This window comes from Onthophagus taurus, chromosome 11 (genome assembly GCF_036711975.1).
Source record: "Onthophagus taurus isolate NC chromosome 11, IU_Otau_3.0, whole genome shotgun sequence".
Lineage (NCBI taxonomy): Eukaryota > Metazoa > Arthropoda > Insecta > Coleoptera > Scarabaeidae > Onthophagus > Onthophagus taurus.
Window position 1 is genome coordinate 17598283 of NC_091976.1, and position 23248 is coordinate 17621530.

General features: G+C 33.0%; 3 protein-coding genes across 7 annotated transcripts in view; 2 read left to right on the forward strand and 1 right to left on the reverse strand.

Moving 5' to 3' along the window:
* The window catches only part of LOC111424234 (tenascin accessory), a 595836-nt gene extending 587376 nt beyond the window's left edge, over positions 1–8460 (forward strand). For all 4 annotated transcript variants that reach the window (XM_071200222.1, XM_071200223.1, XM_071200224.1 and 1 more), the window contains one exon: positions 1327–8460. In XM_071200222.1, the coding sequence (XP_071056323.1) occupies positions 1327–2318 (992 nt within the window). In that variant the 3' untranslated portion in view covers positions 2319–8460. The remainder of the gene's footprint in view (positions 1–1326) is intronic.
* On the reverse strand, positions 8274–19767 carry LOC111424106 (glutathione S-transferase theta-1-like). Its single transcript, XM_023057535.2, has 5 exons — positions 19650–19767; positions 19488–19584; positions 19252–19402; positions 19017–19197; positions 8274–8609 (listed from the first exon to the last, which is right to left on the reverse strand). The coding sequence occupies exons 1-5, from the start codon at positions 19765–19767 to the stop codon at positions 8467–8469; spliced, it is 690 nt and encodes a 229-aa protein (XP_022913303.2). The 3' UTR covers positions 8274–8466.
* LOC111424107 (glutathione S-transferase theta-1-like) lies at positions 19733–20928 on the forward strand. 2 transcript variants are annotated; one of them, XM_023057536.2, is made up of 6 exons: positions 19733–19805; positions 19858–20060; positions 20137–20227; positions 20278–20428; positions 20488–20668; positions 20725–20928. In XM_023057536.2, exons 2-6 carry the CDS (start codon positions 19949–19951, stop codon positions 20865–20867), a joined length of 678 nt encoding a protein of 225 aa, XP_022913304.2. In that variant the 5' UTR covers positions 19733–19805; positions 19858–19948; the 3' UTR covers positions 20868–20928. The 2 variants fall into 2 exon arrangements, with proteins under 2 accessions (XP_022913304.2, XP_071056326.1); XM_071200225.1 differs by having other exon boundaries at positions 19739–19805; positions 19846–20060.
* The last annotated feature ends 2320 nt before the right edge of the window (positions 20929–23248 follow it).

Sequence of the window (23248 nt, forward strand, 5' to 3'; positions counted from 1 at the left end):
CATAAGAAATATCTTCTTCCAAATGAAAGTATTAGCACCGGTTATCTGGATTGCTTAAGGTGTAAAGATTCGTATTTCACTTCATCTTCAGATTCACTTGACAGGACAAGTAATGGAATAGGATAGTGGTGCCTTTATCTCTCTGGATTCGAATACATAATATTTAAATAGCCTTTGACTGGGATATCTTGTTTCGATGAGGATGTTTTCTTTTCATTTTCTCTTGATTTCTATATCCTGCAGTTGACTGGCAAGATAATGTGTTGTTTGGAATAATGTCAGCTGAGGTTGCTTCTTAAGTATGTCTGAATAATCCACAACATGTTTTTGAGGTGATATGTTTGATCAAGATTTTTGATTAATAAGTTAGACCATGGTTTGGTTTGAGTAGCTATAATTTTTTTAATATTTTTTTGCAAATCTATGTACTTATAGTAAATTCGAGTTGCTAATTTCGGTTGATAAATGTGATTAAAAATGTGTTTTTGGCTGCCCGATCCATTAACAAACACTTGAAGTGAACGTATCAGGTTATATCAATTACAGTAATTACGAAAAATTGTAGTTCATTAAATCTTTTGAAAATTTTTTCAAGCAGCGTACCTCAACCCTTCAACAAAGAGGGAAGTGAAACAGAAACACTCTGTTTTAATGCTTATTAGAAACAGTATCTATTGAGGCGAATCCTAAAGCTTCATTTTGATAACCATAAATGAAAGCTACTAGTAATTGTCACATGGTCAAGGGAGAAACGCAATTTTTGTTTGTTGTATTTTGGCTTAATTATCATATCACAGCTGTTGTAGTTGACACTCCAAGTCTAGAGTTACCGCCGCGCCGAATATGACTCAATTTGTAATCCTTTGCTTCTACTTCTTAGTCGATCTTTAACATTTTCTATTTCATTAAGTAATTACAATATTCAAGTATATCAGAAAGCTTAATGCGTTGAATACAAAGCAACTAAAATATTTCCTGAATCCAGATTGCTTACGAAATTCAGGACGAATATAACACCTACTGTTCCTAATTTGTAGACTTGATATGCGTTTGGAAAAGCAGTTATAAGTCCACGTCTCTAAAGTTTTGAGAATATAGTTTCAATTAGACAAAAAGCAACAAATGACCAAACACATTGACGATGTATTGGCAACATAATCGTATCATATCTAAGCTATTCCCAAATCATAACCAAACCATAGACTATTTTTCAGTAAAGTATATTAGAACAGTCAAAATCTATTTATATTTTCTTTCTCGTGTCCATAAATGATCTTACAAAAATGTATTTAATGAATCTGATTACATGTTATTTTTAAATTTTAGATCATCTAGATTGGTTAAACAGAATGGGTTATAACCTAAAGAATTTAGCACCTCAACTCTTCCCGAACGAACTCCCAAGCGGAAAAATGCCACCATCTTTGACACATCCAACAATTTTCTGGCAACCAATAAAAGAAACGATGACCAGTCAACTTACAATGCAGCTAGTAACCAGTGTTCAATCAGGTTTTCTGGCTCATATTCTTTCAAGAAGATCAACAGACGCCCACAGTTTATCAGCACCTTCTAAATCAGCTTTAAAAACCGACGTTATGGATTTAATTCCAAAGAAAATCGGTGCAGCTTCCGATCCACCATTTGGAAAAGGAATTTTAGTATCAAGAAGCCAACAAGGAAGAGCAATCGTATCAAGTGTTCCAGCAGCAAATGCAATTTACCGAGACGTTTACACATCAGTTTTTAACCGCTCTTATTTACTTCCGTTTACTTTTGTTATTCATAACGCTCAACAAGATGGTTTTTATTTCGTTAAAGAAGAAACATGGAAAGCTAATGATGATAAAGGACAATTAAAGCGACTTCAAGGTCAAGTAAACACAACGTTCCACGAAATTGCTCGTGAAAATGGAAGTGGAAATAATTACTTCGATGTAAAAATACACGGTTTAAACGCAGTGATTAATTTGAGGTATGGAACCACAATGGAAAAAGAAAAACAAAGACTTCTTCATCACGCTAAGTTATCGGCAATTAGAAAAGCTTGGCATAAAGAAAAAGAAGCTCTAAAGAATGGGTTTACGGGGTCAACAGATTGGACGGCAGCGGAAATTGATGAAATCATGAAAATGGGTTATGTTACATCATATGAAGGTGAATACATCCATGATGTTCAACTTTATCCGGAATTGGCGGAAGATCCGTATAACGTTAGATTTCAAAAGAAACAAATAGAAACGTCAAAACGAAAACGGAAGAAAAGGGATTTAAAATTATGTGAAAAATGGTGGTTTACTTTTACTAATATCTGCTAGTGCAATCCCATCCAAAAAGTAAAAAAAAAGTTAATATAAAAAGAATTAAAATTAATGATGACGCGAAAAATCGAAATTATCCATAAAGAATAAAAAGATTAAATAAGTAAGTAAAAAGTAACATCAACAAAGAAAAATCACCGTAAATCAATGGACTCGATCATTTCGAATTGAAAGTTTAAAAAAAAATTAAGAAATAGAGGTGAAAATATTTCAATTAACTAAGTGTGATGTACCAAGAAGTAAGCTTAATTTAAAAAATGAAGAAAAAATAATGAAACAAAGATAAAGGTGAGAAAAAAAGACCGTGTACGTTTTATACCAAAGTCTATTTGTGTAATGTAATTTCAAAGATGCCAAAATGTATATTATTTATTTACGTTAACTATAATAATAACTATAAAAATATATGTATGTATGTGATTATCGTGCGAATTTGTTGATTAATTCTCAACAGAAATCATCATCTTTACAATTTTTTTTATGTTCCTCTCATTACATTTTTCCGACTGAACCTAAAAAAAATGTTTTTTCTTTTGCGAATCAATCAGCAATTTACGCCCCTTTGTAAATATTCGCAAATTAATATATAAATATATTTAGGAGAAGAAGGTAGGGGTTTTTTGGAGTGCATTTTTTAGACGGACAACGAGGTAATAAGGTATTCATTAGAATTTTTTTTTCTTGAACGAAAATTTTGGATAAGACATTTTTTCGAAAACTATGTAGGAAATTTTAAAATGTTTTGCGATAAAAATGAAAGAAATTAATTAATTGAAATACTTCCCAGACAATAATTTTAAATTGGGAAGATTGACAGTATCATGAAAATAATAAATACAATATGAACTTTTTTAACTTTGTTATAGTTTAATTAAAAAAGAAAGACATTGTTGATGTTGAATATAAGGAATAATTCGTATTTCTGAATAAAATATTATCTAGGATTTTTGGAAAACCACGAAATATTGTATTAAAGAAAATATTTACAAAATAAATAGAGAACAATGTGGATTGATAAATCCTCGAAATAAACGATTTAATACGATTTAAATCAGAACTTGGGTTGTAGTGAATCGTAAGTTCATTACAATTGTATTCTATTGTTTTGCAGGTTTAATCAATATGAAATTACGATTGATGATTTAATTGAGTAGGATTTGAGTCATCGCATTGAATTTGATTGGGTTAAGTTGGATTATTTTAATAATATTAATCTGAGGTTTCAACCCGTTTAAATACTCCGTTTAGTTCTACAGTTGTATGCGGATAGAGATTAATCAACCACGCAGTCCATCAGTTTTCCAACACTTTATATCTCGTTGACATCTCTTAAATCTGAGGTTTTGTATCTAACCTTATGAGATGCCTCCTTTTCTATTCTGTGTGACGAGAGGATTTTAAAACAGATACAAAGCTCCTTTTGTTAAAAGGGAATGTGGGCGATGATAACAACAAAAATTTCGTAATAACATTCAAAAATGGGCAGAGAACAGTATAACAACATAAATTCTTTTCTTGACTTCTCACAACTCACAACGCCTAGTTCAATATTGAACGAAAATGTTTTGCCAGAGTTTTTGTTTTAATCAAGTCAGATTTTGAATTTGCACATTTTGGGATTTAATTGAAAATGTACTCTTTTTTATTCAGCGCCATTCTCTTTACTTCCTCAATATTTCTTCCCCTCTGCTGAATTGCACTCTTAATGCTATCCAGCTGCTTCATTCTGGACCTCCCCCTTCTCTTGTCTCCACCATCAAAGACTATCAAACGTGGATTGAGGACCCAACGCCGTAAAGGTATAAGACAGAATCATTACTGTTATGGAAAGTTTTATGTTTACTAAATATGATCTACTAGTTAGCCTCTTAATCAGAAGAACTCTAAATATTTCACTACATTAGCGATCGGCAGACCAATTTTACGAAGTTGGAAAAGAACCATCTCAAAAAATCGTTTGTCTAAGTGTATATATTACATTTTTTTATCCAATCTGATTTTCCATGAAAATCGCATACTTAAAATCCATCTATCAGAAGACACCGTCGATACCAAGAACAACTTTGATTCCTTTCAAGTTTAAAGATTTATGACCACATTCATTAAAAAATTTGCTTAGTTTATTTTTGTATTAGATAACAAGAAATCAGACACTCTCCAATCCTCTTTATCGTTAGCATTCCACAGATCGTTATCTATAATCTGCTCAGAAGAAGTATACACCATTTATTTTCTGACATATCTAGTTTCTTTTGTTTCTTCATTACTGAGAGGTAAGGAAAATGTCTTTCTCTCTCATCAATATCTATACGTTCTTACCCATATTCGAGACTTCACCAGACCACCAGATACTACCATAAGTGGCATGCCATGAAATCCCAAAATTCCTTCGCATATCGACAATTTTTTTTTTTTAATTCCAAAATCGTTTTGGTGTGCCACAGCTGAGATGCAGCATCGAGGAGATTCACCTCGAATACTTCACTTATAAGGGCCATAATTGCTTTTCAGTTATCCCATCTTTCCATCAAAACCGTTCCAAAATGGGCTTTGTTATGACTTGGCCAAATTTTCCATTACATTTCTTGCCGTTTCGAACTTCAAACAATCAAAAACACTGTGGTCTGTGTTCTCTAAGTGTCAACACTTTTGTGTAAGCAGCACTAATTATAACCCGTTTTGCAGATTTGATGCAGATATTTTCTGCAATTATCGTGGCTGCCGCTTCAATCCTCTGTGTATTTCATCTGTCTCCTTTGTTACTTGGTTTTAGCACTGCCTTGACTTCACTTCTCCTTCCCTCTCTCGTATATTTAATATCTTTTTTCAGCTACCAAGCCAAAGAGCTCCTCTATGGCAAGTTTTTCTGTACCAAGACTTGCTTTTATTAATATAAAGACCTCCCACATTTTGCATAGAGGAGGTTGTTCATTGTCGTTCATCATTTTCATATTCTTATTAAGATACGCGCCCAGTCCACATTCACGGTTTTTTTGTTGCATTCTAGTGACTCTTCTACCTTTTTATCTTCCACATATGGTGTGATTTTGCTTATCACTAATACGTCTACATAAGATATCAAGTTAACGTCTTCTTAATTTATCTAACTAAATTACTAGTACTGTTAAATATTCTTTGATACCTAATATTTTTGGGCAGTGTGTACACCTTTTTTGAACATTATTTGCTCAATCATACAGATGCTCATTTGCTACTTACTAGGTACTCTGCTGTACTTAATATAATATATAATAAAGCTTATTCATTTGCCATTCACCAAGTCACTTTTGCTCAAGAATATAACTAATATAAGTGCGACATAATCATTGATGATTCTATTTGGAATTTAACTGCGCTTGAGAGTGTATGAGAGGCTCTGATTATCAGGGTAAGTGACGTTAAACCCAACTTCGTTGATGAGTCTACCAACTTGAGCATTGTATCTCTTCTTCAGTATGCTTACTCAGCAGTTAGACTTCTTTATAGTAATAGGAATTGACTCAATTTTGATTGTATTTCGTAGAATCGTTCTATTGATTGACTTCCAAATGTATTCATCGTGTTTAAAATCCCTGACTTCCTACTATACAGGGAATAAAGATACGATACTCTCATCTCAACTGATTTACTTATTATGGCAAGTCGTATAATTTTGCAAATTGCTTGTTTCTTCCACTAAATCATCAATAAATTACGTCTTTGTGTTTGAAACAAAAATTGATTTTCCAAATATGCAAGCTTGGTGAACAAATCGTGGAAATATTGGAATTTTAGTTAAGATTTTTTGAGAGCCAACTCACCTCACTAATGTTCAAACACTAATAGAACGATAAACATCTTCACAAACAGTTTTGCCATCGATCTTTTTCTTGTTTTTTTCATTGTGGAAGCCATAGAGGTTAATCTACCCATTCTGCCTGCATTTCTTGTGATGCCGACAACCAGCTATATTTCCATCTGTATAGAAATCGTCTTGGCAGCCTTTTGGATACTGGTCTGCTAACTCTAGCAATTCATTTCCATTCATGAAATGTGCTAGTTCTAGAGTCTCCTGCTGTATTTCTCCAACTCTCCGAGTTTTTACGCTCTACAGTATTTTATTATATAGCTCCATGAGTCGTTCTGTTACTCCTCCTCCTCCCTACTTCAGCAGCTAAGTTGAGGATATTGTCCAGATCTGATTACTTTCGGTTTTTTAGTTATTTCATCTACAACCTCACTTCCTCCGTTTTGAATTGTTCTATTTCCTCAACTTCCTCAGCATCTACTCTCTCTAATTTTTGTCCATCGGCGAAATGTAACCCCCGCCTTTTCCTTCTGTGGACACTCCTTAACACGTTGAGCGCAGGGTGTCCACATTTTTGAGTGCCAATATGAAATGTTATTTTGAGCCACTGTTTTATTTATTTCCCATTTTGTTACCCTAATTCATTTTTCGATTCCATTAGATCATTTTCAATTTCTTTGCTAGACTTCTCGCAATGTTCTGTCTTTACCTCCCTAATTCTGTTGTTTGCTCTATATCTATTCCTTGTATTTATGAAGTTAATGCAGTTTCTTAGTGTCTTCTTGGAATTATAATACATATCTTTTTTTCTCAGGCTAGTAATTTTATCTCTGGTGTTAACACATTTTTTGTGTGTTCTTATAAGGAGCATTGACATTGACATGCTGCGACTTAATTGATATTGTATTTTAAGAGCTCCAAAGCTTTGCAGCAGAGGTATCTTTCAAAATTCCTTTCAAAGTCTCAACAATCTAAGAACACTTGAAAAGTTCGCTGTAGTGTGGACTTCGATTAAGCAAAGACTGCTCATTCGGATATGAACATGATTTAATTTGTCCGATTTTAGAAAAATCTGGAAGACTAATTATCTCTATTAACCTTCATTTTTAACAAAATTATAATTGGTCTGGAATTGTCTCAGACTGACTGAGGAAACTTATGGAACTTATGGACCGTACCATGTAGTATCAACCAAATTCTCTTATCTCTTAAATCCTTATCCTCATTCAAGCTTATTGTTATTTCTTACTGCTACAATTTTTTCTCAATATTTCAATTTTAACAAAAATCTTAGAAATATTTTAAACAAAAATACCGATAATTATTCATATAACATTAAAGAACCCAAAAATAAAAATAAACAAATATATTTCCTACATAGTTTTAATGCACAAAAGAATAGAAATGAAAGTTTGCATCAAAATCTAGAAGAGTGAAATGATAAAACCAGAAAGAAAAATGAAAAAAAAAACTTTGTAAATATAGTCCAGTTATTAAAAACTTTTTAACAATTTTAATTAAACGAAACGAATTTATCTTAGATAGGCGAAATAAAGATTAAAACAAGAAAAAAATACATTAACAAAGAAGGTGAAGAAAACAAGAAAAAAATGTATGTTGTGTTGCTTTAATTATAAAAAAAATATCATTGTGACTGATCTATGTTTATGTAAAAACCAAAAAAAAATGAAAGAATAGATATTATATAATTAACGTTTCATCGCTGTGTACCTTTTGCAAAAAGAAAAAAAAATTAAGAAGCCATACACGTTTTTGCCATACGTATACAATTTAAATATTTATACTTGACTGTATGTATTTACTTTTTGAGGTGTATAGATTGAGAGTTTTTCCTAATTTTTTATTTTCAAATTTGCCTGCCACACCATATTATAAGTAGTAATGTATATTTATATGTTTTATTCTTTGTCTAAACAAACAAGATGTAATCATTTTTAATGTTGATAATAATTATATGTTGTCCGTACGGCGAAAAGTTTCACGAAAATAAAACTAAAAAAAAGAGGAAGAATAAAAGATGAAAATATTCATCGTATTAAACTTGAATGATGATCGTTTTCAAAGCTAGTAATCGTTTTTAAGCTGATGATCGTTTATTATTAACCGAATAATGCTGTTTATACCTAAACTAAAAAAAAATCAACTAACGGAACCACAACGTGTATTTATATATTTAAAAAAAATATATATAACGATATATTTATTTGTACAGTAGCTTTATTTGTCCAGCGCTAAATTTTATAACGTTTTATTAATATCATATATTTCATTTCGTCAAAGTCATAAGTATTATAAATGTTTTTTGAAATAAAGAATTTGTTTTATATAAAACTACATTTAATTTGTAACCGGATTTTTTTGAATAATCTTGTTCACAGTTTGATTTACTTCATCTAAATAAGGACCTAATTCCTTTTGAACCATTTTCATCCATTTCGTTAGTTTAGGACGATTTTTACAACCATCATAACCAGTCAATCCTAAAATCAATAAGGTCCTTTAAAATAATTGCAAATTCAAACATTTATAAGAAATAAATGATTGATAATTGAAGATTATTGTTTTTACAAGAAGTTAGAAAAGTAAAAGTTTTTCTCAGGTTGTATTCTTCGCGCATTCTTGTAAGCTTTCCTATTACTTTGATGTGTATTACTATCTATGGACATACTAAATCTGAGATGTTCTTGGCCAAAACATTGGAAACTTATTGACTCAGCATGTTTAGTCTTCAGACCACCAGTTGCCGACTACGTAATTCAGTCAGTAGGTTTTCTGATATTATTTGTATCAATTGTATCAAAGCGCTTACTAAAAAAGTTCGCGAGGAGCTGGAAGAGCGCGACATGCCAGCTATTTCTGGTATGTTTGCTTGAGACGTTGCCAGATCGTTGAAAAAAACAAAGACACGCCAATAACAACAAGGTGTCCCTTCTAAAATATGAGGTCGCCGCACAGATAGGGCTTTGGCGAGCTTTTGCTTATGGCATCAGGTGAATATCGAGATAGATTTATGTAGAAAAATGTTTATAGTAGAACAAAGAATTTCTTTTTCATGAACAATCCTGCAGTCTGGGCACAGAATAACCAGAAGTGACACTGGCGGTATCCCGCCAAATCTGACACCATATTAGCGAATGTATAAGATAAGACGATAAGATGGCGGATTTTAAATCGAGGTCACAAAACGAGGTGCCGCCAACATCAAACGAATCGACGTCAGTGTCATTTCTGGTTATTCTGTGGTGTGTGTTAGTCTGCAATAATACATTGCACTGTAGCTGTCAATCTTAGTCAGTGATGGGCGCTGGGTAAATACCAGTACATAACAGTACATATAAAAGTGATACAAGTAAAAATATAACACATTCGGAAAAAATGTAGAGGAACAGGATGAAATGGGCGTTGAAGACGAGGAATTGTCAACGATCGAAGACGTGTTATAATCAGGCAACCATTGCTCACTCTTCATTCTTGCGACGATGATCCGCCCAGTTCCACTTGAGCTTTACCATAATGTTGAAAACATCATTTACGTCAGTTCTTCTTCGTAGGTCTTCAATTTCGTTCCCTCAGGATTACACCCAGCATCGACCTCACCATCTTTCTTTGCGTTACTTTGAACCTCCTGGTAATGGCCACCAATGTTAAAGTTTCAGAACCGTATGTCATACTATCGCGACATCTGTATGTAAAAGTAAGAATAAGTGGTGTGAAGTAGGTTACGTAAAATAACCGGATGTAGTACAAGATCTAAGATGTCTGACAATGACGACGGAGAGTTTTCTATAAATATATTGTGGAGTTAAATTAAAACCTACTGCGTTTTACTACTAGCAAAGTTCAATAGGTTATGGGCCCAGGTCTCCCAGGTAGCGAAGAAAGTGGTGTTTGTAAAAAAGAAGAACGTAAAAAGTAATAAAAAAGAAAAGAAATTGACACAAGATGTCGACGACAGGAACTGGAAGCCATTTTCCGTTATTAGCGGACGGTAATTTTTCGAATTGGTTGTTTCGTGTAAATTGTTTATTGGATGAAAAAGGATGTCGAGACGTAACATTAAATACAAAAACGGAGTCAGAACTAAATGCGATGGACAGCAAAGCTCGAGAACAACATAACCTAAAAAATGCAAAGGCTAAGTCTATAATTGTGCAATGCATTTCTGATCGACACATTGAGTACGTAAAAGATTCTAAAACTGCATATGAAATGATTAAATCTTTAAAGAATATCTTCGAAAGAAAAAGTACATTATCAAAACTGTACATACGGAGACAGCTGTTGTCCTTAAAGTATGATGGTGATAGTTTACAGGATCATTTTATTAAATTTAACAGTTTAATAAGAGACTTGGAGTCGACTGGTATAAAACTTGAAGAAGATGATAAGGTATGTCATTTACTTTTAACCGTATCAGAAAAGTATGAAACCGTTATAACAGTATTAGAAACGACAACAGTAGTTTTAACAGTAGAGTTCGTTAAAAGTAAATTACTGGATGCAGAATTAAAATTTAAAAATCAAAAGGATGAAAAGAAAAATGAAGAGGCTTCATTCGTTTCAAAAGAGAAACCAAGATGTTATAACTGTGGCAGTCAAGATCATTTCATCGCAAAATGTCCCAAACCAAGAAAGAATTATCGAGGAAGATTTCGTGGAAGAGGAAGAGGAGGATTTGGTCGAGGAAGAGGCTTAGCAAATTCAAGCAGTATTGCACAAAGCGAAATAGAAGGTGAAGTTATGTTTGTAGCAATGGTGGGTTCAACGGTCAAAAATGAAGCAGAACAAGAAGATTTTATTTTGGATTCAGGAGCTACTCAACACTTAGTGAGCGAAAATTTAAAAAGGTATATGTTTAACATTGTTGAAATTCCACCGATAAATATAAAAATAGCCAATGGAAGTGAAATGATGACAAAAGAAAAAGGTTATTTAAAAGTAAAGACGGGGCCAGAAAATGGGAATATAATAATTAATATGGAAGCATTGATTGTTAAGGGATTGTTTCATAACCTCTTATCAGTAAGAAAAATAAATAAAGCTGGAATAAAAGTAGTATTTGAAGGAGAAGAAGCAAAATTGAATGTTGGTAAAAAGGTAATTAAATTTAAATTGAAAAATGGACTTTTTATTGGTGAATTTTTAATTGGAAATGACAGCTGGAAAAACGATAAAGCTTTAGTTTCTGGGATGGATGCTGATTTGTGGCATCGACGGTTTGGTCATATAAATAGAAGAGGACTCAATTTATTGGAATTACCATACAGCGAAAACGTATGTGGGACCTGCAAGGAAGGGAAAGCTACGCGGTTACCATTTAAAGAGACAGGAAAGCCACGTTCAAGAAGAATAGGAGAATTGATTTATACGGATGTGTGGGGACCAACAAATATCCCATCGCACAATGATGAAAGGTATTATATAACATTAATAGACGATTATTCACACTTTTGCAAAGTTTACCTAATGAAAAATAAGTCGGAGGTCGAAAATATAATAATAAGATTCATAAAAGAGATGGAAAGTCAAAACATAAAAATATCGAAACTACGAAGTGATAACGGAAAGGAATATGTAACAAAGAAATTAAAAACGTTCTGTGAGGAGCATGGAATCAAACAGGAATTTACCTGTACATATACTCCACAACAAAATTTTGTAGCTGAGAGAATGAATCGAACTATTCTAGACAAAGCAAGATGTATGTTTGTTGATACGAATTTACCAAAATATTTGTGGGGTGAAGCTGTACGATGTGCTGTTTACCAAATAAACAGGTCACCTACAAAAGCGTTGTCAGGGAATACGCCAGCAATGATCTATCTTGAAAAATTGGATATCGACAAACTAAAGGTGTTTGGAGCAAAAGCGTGGATGCTTAGATTACCAAGACAAGATAAGTTGGAAGCAAGAGGAATTGAAATGAGAATGATAGGGTACTCTGGAGCAGGGTATCGGCTTTGGAACCCAAAAACAGGAGAAGTTACTATTTCAAGAGATGTTACCTTTGATGAAAACGATTATAAATATACAGAAAAAGAAGATAAACAACCAGATGTCAGAAATATAATCAACCATGATGAAGGGATGCATGAGAAAAGTGAAGTACAGGAAATAGAAAGAGATGAAATTCAGAATGAAACTGACAATCAAAGGGAAATGCAAGAAACAAGAGTAAAGAGAAGAATAAAGATACCAGAAAAATATGAAGATTATGAATTATACACAGCATACTGTATGACAACTTTATCGGAAGACCCGATATCATATACAGAAGCAACGCAACACAAAGACTGGAAAGAAGCTATAAAAAACGAGTTAAATTCTTTGAAGAAGTTTAACACATATGAAGTAGTAAAGAAACCGAACAACAAAACAGCAATAGAAACAAAATGGGTATTTAAAACAAAAAATGATGGAATTAAGAAAGCGAGACTTGTTGCTAAAGGTTTTCAAGAAAACTATAAAGATAATGTATATGCACCAGTGGCAAAAATGTCTACAGTAAGAATGTTGTTATCACATGCTTTGCATTATGGATACAAAATACATCAGTTGGACATTCCAAGTGCATTTTTGAATGGTCATTTAAATTCCGAAGTTTATTTAAAAATTCCCGAAGGATTCAAAATCGACAACGAAGATAATTATGCATGGAAATTAAACAAAGCTATTTATGGTCTACGAGAGTCACCAAAATGTTGGAATGACGCATTTAATAAATTTACTGAGAAAAATAATTTAAAACGATCTGGATATGACGTTTGCTTATACTATGATATTAAAGTTTGGTTAATAGTATTTGTAGATGACATTATTATAAGTGGAGAAGATAAATATGTTGACGAAATAGTTAAAAATTTGAAAAAGGAATTTAATGCAAAATACTTAGGGGAAGTAAAAACATTTTTGGGATCGGACATCGCAGTAAGAGAGGGTACAATTAGAATATCACAAGAGAAATTGATTGACAAAATTGTAAAGAAATTCAATTTGGAAGACTGTAAAACTTCGAAAACGCCTATGGAAGTAGGATATCAGACAAACAAAAATGATGAATTAATAAATGTTCCATACAGGGAGTTGGTTGGATGTCTAAATTACTTAGCAGGAATATCAAGACCTGACATATCATATGCTACATCCTATCTAGGAAGATTTTTGGATAAACCTACTACAAGCACATGGAAAGCGGCAAAAAGAGTTCTAAAATATGTCAAAACTACTAAAAATTTATGTTTAAACTTTAGGAAACATGAAAGGAACGGCAACATTGAGGCATACTCCGATTCACATTGGGGAAGTGACCAGACTGACAGAAAAAGTGTTAGCGGGATAGCAATTTATTATCATGGAAATTTAGTTTCTTGGGCATCGAAGAAGCAGCAAACTGTTGCTTTGTCAACGGCGGAGTCTGAATACGTTGCGGCCACAATGTGTTGTACTGAGATAATATATTTGAGTGGACTAGCTAAGGACCTTGGAAACAATAACTGTAAACCAGTGTTGTATGTGGACAATCAAAGTGCAGTGGCTATGATCAAAAATTATGAAAACACTAGAAGATCAAAACACATAGACATTAAATTACATTTTATTAAGGACGTTATCGCTAATAATCAAGTAAATGTTAAATATATATCGACAGATAAAAACATTGCAGATGTTTTAACAAAATCACTTTGTTTTGAAAAGTTTAATAATTTTTGTTTAAAGTTAAATTTAGAATAAGCAAATCAAAATTTGTTTGTAATTTAGATTTGAGAGAGGGTATTAGGGTTTGACTATCGCGACATCTGTATGTAAAAGTAAGAATAAGTGGTGTGAAGTAGGTTACGTAAAATAACCGGATGTAGTACAAGATCTAAGATGTCTGACAATGACGACGGAGAGTTTTCTATAAATATATTGTGGAGTTAAATTAAAACCTACTGCGTTTTACTACTAGCAAAGTTCAATAATAACCAAAGGAGGAAGCACGCATTGATTAAAAGCGTTTCTTTTTAAATATACAGGAAAATCGCGCATGAAGATGTCTCTAAGTTTCCCGTAGGCTGCCCATGCGAGTATCATCCTTCTGTTTAGTTCGCTTGTTTGATTATTATCTCTCGATACACGAACCTCATGGCCAAGATATATGGCTGCGATGCGAACGAACTGAGATGAGTACTTTAAACACAATAGTGGAAAAGACAAGAAGAGATAGAGTTAGGAACAAAATTGTAAGAGAATTTTGTGGATTCGGAGATGTCATGAGATTTGCTCCAAAGCAAATTTCTTCCAAAGAATGGAAGAAACCTGGCTGATTAAGATAGCAAGAGACGAAAGATTACCTAGAAAGAGATCCCGAGAGACCAGGAAGTTGGATTTCCAGCTCTAATGAAACACCATGAATGCTGCATAAAAAACAGGTTACGACCTGAATAAAAGAAGAAGAATAATAAGATCTTAAACGAACTACTTAATTTTCAATTGGAAATCAACAATCTCATGGATCTCAGAATCTTGGATTTGATGGAAGTGCAATATGCCTAGAAAAGAATCAAACAACAAGAATTAATGAAGCACAAAAACTGTATTTAGTCATTAATATTAGACTTATACTCAATTCAGGACATTCAAAATTGTTTTTCAAGCATTAAAGAAATCGTTAAATATTTTCGAAGAATATTACGTAAACGAGAATAGTCGGTAGTGAAAATATAAACGATCATAATCTGTTGCTTATGGAATCGTTAGGACTTACTGGTGTGATATATCCTTAATATTTGGCAGGAAGAAAATGAAAACTGGCGATATAGTAATCTAGGAAGTGCAAGAAGAATGACCTGCGATGGCGTGACAAAAAAAATGCGTACCATTTTTGTGCAATACTTGTGGAATACCTAATTCTGCACGTAGAAAAAATTATAAGTCTCTAGTACATTATAATTTAATTTGTAAAGTTACTTGTTTGATCATAAAACCATCTCCTTGTCAAACTAAATATTCCACTTTCGACCGCGAATTACTCGCTATATATTCTGCAATAAAATTTTTTAAACATTTTCTTCTCGATAATCAGTTCACCATTTATACCGATCACGAGCCATTAATCAATTCTTTTACTTCAAAAACTGAAAAGACATCACGACAGACTCGATGTCCACATTACATCACTCAATTTACTTGTAATCTTATATTTATAAAAGGTGATGTAAACATTGTGGTCGATATTCTCTCAAAAATCGAGAGATATTGACAAAGGTATTTTGAATTGGTCGATATTGACGACCTTGATTCTTTTTATCCCGATTTAACAGCATTGTTTGCAAATTGTCATCAAGTGTAGCTGATTCGGTGTTCTACACACCATTACACATGACCTGGAAAGACAACTTGAATCCCAATTTTTTCACAATTCAGCAAGTTACTTGGCTCTTATCAGATTTACACATTCTCCTATCATCCTCACAGCAATGTGATTTTAAAGATATTCCACAGATCTCTTAAAACATTTCTATTATTGCCGGAAGAAGCAGTAACAGGTGGAACAACGATTTCCCAACGATTCTGTTGGGACTCAGAGCCAGAGAATTTTTTGTTAACTCACATGTCTCTCTTGAGACCGAACATCTCCTTATTCCATATGAGTTTACGTGAAACATTTGCAAATATTAAACCAACTCCTACATCACATTATTCGTCAAAAAAACTTTTGTCCATAAAGAACTCTTCCATTCTGATTTTGATTTTTAAAAACTGAGGGTCTTAAACCGTCACTTTCTCCTCAATACGAGGGATCATATAAAGTTATTAAAAAGTTTCAAAAAGTTTGTTATTTCATGTAACAGCTTTTAATATTGATCGTTTACAACCAGCTTTCTTGTTGAATAACAATTGTTGTGACGCGGTCATTGTCAGTTTTGATCTAGCTTCATAATACATTGTATATGCGTGTAGAATAAAATTACTCAACTGATATAATATCTGTAGACGTGGTCAACTCGGAATGCTTGATCGTCACATGAGAATACAATGGTTGTACTTGGTTTTTTGCTCAAAAACCAGATGACAATGGAAAGAGAATCAAAAAAGTGACACTGACGGTATCCCGCCAAATCTGACACCATATTATAGCGAGTGAATTCTGTGTCTTTGGTAACTCACGATAAGATGGCGGATTTTAATGAAAGTGCCGCCAACATCAAACGAATACTGTAGCTGTCAATCTTACTACATAATTTTCTAATTAATTTGCTTGAAACAGCGTTTATTCTGATCCGGTAGACTAAATACTTGCCATTTCGACTGGCACAGATATCGATACAAAAAGATACTTAATTGTTTCGAGAAGAGTAGTGCTCCATATTCTGTGGAGTAAACGTTGGTGTGACGTGAACCAACGTGAACTAACACGTTGTTGGACTTTTGAAGTGCGTACTACTCTTTAAAAGTATTTATTTCCTACTAGTAGTATTTACTTTAAATCGCATAGTTCGTCCTACATATGTGAGTAAATTCTACCGGAACAAAAGGCGTACTACATCCGAAAGTATTTGCTATGCAGTAAATTCTTTTTCCTCAAGCATTAGCATGTACTACTTTTTTATTCAACCCACCCTATATGTCTATTCTAAAGAATTTTCGTTATATTGTGACCAAAATAAAAAAAAATCAAATTTTCCACCAAGAAACACAAAGGTTAAGAAGCACACCAAATCGCCTTTTCAGAAAGGCAGATGTGAGCATATTCATATCGACCTTGTTAGTCCATTCATCCCTTCCTTAGGATGTTCTTTTCTACTAACAGTCATGGATAGTTTTACTCACTGGCCAAAAGTATATCTCCTTAAAAATCCCCACGACCGGGAAAAACGGGAAAGAATTTGAATCCCAACTTTTTCATAATTCAGCAAGTTACTTGGATCTTATCAGATTTACACATCCTCCTATCATCCTCAAGATCTCTCTTAGATCTCTTGAAACATCCATTGTTGCCGGAGAAAGCAGCAACAGGTGGCATAACGATCTCCCAATCATTCTGTTGTGACTCGAAATCTTCTGTCAAACAGAATTTGGGATGTTGTTCTGCTAAACTAATTTATGGTCAGCCATAAAGACCTTTTTTATTCTGATTTTGTGTTCTTAAAAAATGAAGGTCTTAAACCGTCACTTTCTCCTCAATTCGAGGGACCCCATTAAGTTATTAAAAAGTTTTAACAAATTTTGTATAACAATTGTTGTGACAGTTTTGATCTAGCTTAATATATAATATTATCTACATTGTATATGGTTGTAGAATAAAATTACTCAACTGATAAAAGATCTGTAAACGTGGTCAACTCGGAATGCTTAATCGTCACATGAGAATACAATGGTCGTGCTTGGTTTTTCTGCTCAAAAACCAGATGACTATGGAAAGAGAATCAAAAAAGAAATCAAGTTTCGCGAATATCTACTTATCTCTTGTTTAGGCAGATTTAAGTGAGTAAAATTCCTAAGAATTACAGGCCTACAACCTGAAACGACGAGTTCTCATGAACAAACGAGGTTTTGGCAGAAATTTAATTAAGTATCTGGCATTCACCAGATCTTTGTACTGTTAAAAAGCATGGTATTCAATTGCTCGTAAGTAAATGAAAGTGTGTTGAGTCATTGCAAAACAGAAATAGCTGTAACATGGTTTTAAAGAATTGATAGAAAAAAATTTTAACGACTTGCCATAAACTGTGTATTGACCAAGAATTTCTTGAGTAACTGCATTGAGGTCTTATATATAATCTAGAGAGCGTATGTGGTGGTGGTGGAGGTAATCAGAATGTCAGACATGTTGGATGTACCGACCTGAACTTAGCTATAGTTTCAAGTCTCTATTGTATCTACAATTATAACCTCACAATTCTCATAAACATATTATTATTTTTATTAAAATTTGATTTTTGTTGAAAGTTTTCGAATTCTTTTCGTTTCACACATGTTTCTGGTTACTTGACTTGGAATTAATAATTAAAGACCTCGGTGTGAGAAGGGGACAACTCCTTGTCTTGAAAAATGGAGCTACTCCCTTCTTACACCGAGGTCTTCAATTGAAGTTCAAGTAAAGTTTATTATTAAGGACTGTTCAGTTTTTTTTTAATAAACTAACAATTATTTATAAGCAAAGGTTAACGTGATCAATCAGAATTGCTTTAAATATTTTCTTCTTAGTTTATGTTAATTATAAGAGTTATGGCTAAAAATTATTAAGTTCTTTTAAAATTTCATATAATTAATAATTATTTATCAATAAAAAATCAATGTTTTGTTTTGATTATTATTTTCTGTCTTTCCAGTTTATAATGATGTAAATTCTTGCATAAGTATATATAAGAATTTCGAATTTCCCGCTAAGTTGGTACATCTAACATGGCGACCTTTCTGGCTTCATTTTAGACGTGGTGGGGACAACAGCATACGCACTCTAGATTATATATAAGACCTCAATGAGTAACTGGCTATGAAAATTTGAACTGAAATTTTAACTTTTCACAATTAAATTTTAAGAACACATGCAACATTTGATAATACGCCATTAACTCTTCAGTTTCGTACTTACACAACACTAGTGTGTAAGTTGTTCAAATCAAACTTTTATAAAGTAAATAAACTTTTCTGTGCCACTGTAGACACATGACAAAAATTATAGGCAACCCTAACGGCACATTACAGTACAAAACTTGTATTTTACATGCACATTTGTTTTGTAAACATCAGCAGGAAGCGTAACTGACCCCAAAAACTTCCTTTCTGAGATATTTAACACTTTTGAGACTTTTCTGCTCCCTGCTTTTGTCGTGTTTTAGATAATAAAAAGATTTTACATTTTCAGTAAATGTCATTTCAAAATCTGTAAAAAAGAATCTTACTGGCTTGGTAATAATCTGATATAGCAAAAATATCAGCTGCAGAAAGTTTATTCCCTGTTATAAAAGGTTTATCCTGTATCCAAAGCTTTTCTAAAGCATCAAAAGATTCTTCCATTTGATTTTTGTAAAAATTCATAAAAATTGGATCCGGGGCAGAAGCTGTAATTCTTGGCATAACCGACTAAAATCATCTCTTTTTAAATAAATTAAAACTGGAATACTTTACGTTTAAAACCTTAAAATAAAAATACATAGCACAAGATGCACGTAGATTATTATGCTCCCATTCTAAAAACTCATCAACTCTGGCTTGTTTTTGACTATTTGCGGGATATAAATCATCTAATAATCCTTTTTCTCTTTGCAAATATCGTAAAATAGCAACACTGTAGAAAAAAATAATATCTCAAATTACAGATTTTCGGCAGTCAATGGGTTAAGAAAATGTTAGGTTAGATTTTTTTTAATTACCTTTCTGTTAAAGTAAAATTAGTTTCGATTTCTTCCAATACAGGAACTTTACCAAATCTAGATATGTTATTTTTATATTCTTCAGTTAAATGTTGTCCTTAAGATAATTATTTATTTAAAAAATTGTACATAACCTCGAAAATTTCACCTGTACAAACTCACCTTTATGTAATTGAATTAAAACACCTTCAAAAGGAATTTTACTCATTTTTAAAATTATTAATAAACCTCTAGAAGGTGGGGACATAAAATCAAAATATAATTTAAATGTTGAAGACATTTCTGAAAACTACATTAACTCTTTAAGAAATGTTTAAAGTTATTTATTTATAAACTTTAAATCTAATTAATGACGAAGCATATTTTGTAGAGATATCATTGAACTTTGATCTCAGTGGAGTTTTTGGTATAAGTAAAGAGGTACAGCAAAAATCTCATCAATTTCTAATTGTTCATTGAAAATGTCGCTAAAACTATACTTTGATTTAATGTCACAGCCCTCAAGGGCCCTTTTTATTATGCTTAAAAAGTACAACATTCCATTTCAAGAATGTTTGGTTAATTTAGGAAAAGGTAAAAATTTAATTTAGAGGTTATGTCAACCTTTTCACAAATAATATTGCTTTAACATTAAAATGTTTTCTTAAAGGTGAGCATATGACGGATGAGTACAGTAATGAAGTATCCAGATTTCAAAAAGTACCTGTTATTAAAGATGGGGATTTTATTTTAACTGAGAGGTAATTAAAAATTTTTTCTATGATTAAGACTTATGTTGTTGCTGTTTTAGCATTGCAATTTTGCGTTATTTACAACGTGAAAAAGGATTACCAGAGCATATTTACCCAAGTACTAGTAAAGAACAAGCAAGAGTTGATGAATTTTTAGAATGGCAACACAATAATCTTAGATTGTTTTGTGCTTCTTATTTCCAATTCAAAGTAATAATTATTATTACAAAGTCATTCTATTTTTTTAATTTTGTATATTTGTGTGATAGTTCTTACTACCAAGAACAGGTGGTATTCAAATGGATGAAGGAATTGTAAATCTTTATACGACAAAAATGGAAGAGACTTTAGATAATATGGAAAAATTATGGATACAAAATAAGGCGTTCATTAATGGAGATAAAATTTCTGCTGCTGATATTTGGGCTATTTGTGAAATTGAACAACCAAGTAAAAATAAATAAATAGGAGTTTTAGAGGGTTTCTTTGAAATAATTCTTTTTTAGGAATGGCTGGTTATAATCCAAGAGAAGGGAGGCCAATTTTAAATGCTTGGATGGATAGAGTTCAAGCTACATTAAACCCTTATTTTGATGAAGCTCATAAAATTGTAAATAAGATTGTTAGTAAAAGCAAAGCCAAGTTGTAATTTTTTTAGTTAATTGAATTGTTATCAATATTAATGTTATAAATACATTAACTAAAATTCTTATTTTTATTTAATAATTAAGTTTCTGTATGGTTTTTAATTATTACAATTATCGTGGTAATCTTATGGAATGTATATGTATAGTGTGTTAATTAATTATCGTACCCGACGTCATCATTGCAAGTATGCAACCAATATCACAGTATTGGTATTGCAATACGCGATACCGTGCGATTTGTGTCTTGCTATACCAGACAACTACAAGGAATATTCTGGACATATGGGCGGATTTTTATGCAGAAAAGTTCAAAGATGAAAAATGGACACAAACAATGGATAAGGGAAGAGAAGATGAGATAAGGGAAGACACTATAGATATAGCAACTGAAGAGATAACAATGGAAGAATTATGAGAGGCAATGATGAAGATGAAAACAGACAAGGCTGGCGACAAAAACAAGATAGATCCGGAGATGATAAAATATTTGGGAATAAAAGGGAAGGAGTAGCTTCTAAGTATACATTGTATATAAAACCGCATGGGAGTCGGAAACAATCCCGAAAGATTGGGAAGATATCATCTTACCAATACATAAAAAAGGAACTCGAACTGTAAAAACTATAGAGTCATATGCCTATCATCTACAAGTTACAAATTATAAACAAAAATAATAGAAAAATGGTTAAGAAGAGTAGTGGAAAATAAACTAGAATATGAGCAAGCAGCATACAGAGCAAGCAAACAAACGAATGATAACATACATGTAATCCGAAATATCATTGAAAGGAAAATAGAGACGGGCAATGAACTATACCTAACATTCTTAGACCTAAAAGCAACTTTTGACATGGTTAACCGCAGTATTATATGAAAGTGTATATTAGTCTAGAACAACTAATGGTTCTACAAAAACTAACAAAAATGATTGAAAACTTATACAAGAAAGTCAAGAGCATAGTACAAATGGAGGGAGGAAAACAAGGCGTTAGCCTTAAGCCCCTTATTATTTATAATATTAATGGACAGAGTGATAAAAAATACAAGAACAAATAAATATCAAATAGTAATAGTTTATAAAAGTTTGAAACCAGTAAAAATAGATAATTTACTATATGCTGACGACATAGTGCTAATAACAGAGAACCAAAAAAAGGCAAGGAAGTTGGTTGAAATATGGACAGAAGAAATTATGGACATATTAAACTAAAACTAACACCAGCACTATCACTAGAACTAACACTAGACCTAGAAACTTTTGGGTTAAGCCGTGCGTTTTTTGAAAAAATATTTGACGTTTCGGATGCCATGTTGCAATCTTCTTCAGAAACAAGTTCGAAGTGACGAATTCGGTTAAAAAACTAATTAGTGTCTAATTGTCAACTAAGTTGTTTATGTCAAATGCAGTTCGAGAAGGCTTCGTTGAGTTCACAAGCATCTTCCATGTGCAACTGAGTTCCCAACCTTCTTCTCTATTCAGGTTATTCTCACGTCGATGAATCCCTATCGCCTCTCTCGTCAATCTTTGGAAGTAATGTTGATTTCTTGCTAGTACTTTGGTTTTGTCGAACTCTATGCTGTGTCCTCCTTTGAGGCAATGCAAATTGTTGGATCTTCCTTATTCGGACGTCCCTCTCGTGTTCCTTGATGCGGCACTCGATGTTACGTCCAGTTTGGCCAACGTAATATTTCCCGCAACTGCACGATAGTCGGTAGACTCCCGCTCCCTTTAATGGGGTTAGTCTGTCTTTGGCTATCGGAAGAGCGTTTTGTATTTTGCTGACTGTACCGTATCATACCACGATATCTGGTGTCATACTTACCGAGTCATCCTTCTGTTTGCGTGGTTTGGTGGCTCGTCGGATATCTCTCATCGTATAGCCGTTCTTCTCCAGCACATCTTCTAGGAATCTTTCTTCTTTTCTTAGGATCTCTTTGTCGCATATCCTCTCTGCTCGCTGGAATAAGGCTTGAATCACGGACTCTTCTGTTATGGGTGGTAGTGGGATGAAGCCTACAGGTACCTATCGTATGCGTCTTCTTTCGATAAACTCCCAGTTCCATGCCCCCATCTGTTTTCCTAGTGACTAACACATCCAGGAATGGCAACTGTTTTGCAGTTTCTGTTTCCATGGTAAATTTTATCATGGGGTGCTGTGAATTGAGGTGGTCTAGAAATTCCTGGAGTTCCTCTTTTCCATATTGCCAGATCACGAAAGTGTCATCGATGTAACGGAGCCATAGCTTCGGTTTCCTTGTTTAACGCTTCCTCTTCAAATGTCTCCATGTAAAAATTGGCTATCACAGGAGATTCCCCCTTTCAGCTGAAATATGTCGACGATAGGCAGTACTCCACTAACTTGGAACATACTTGGGCAAACCC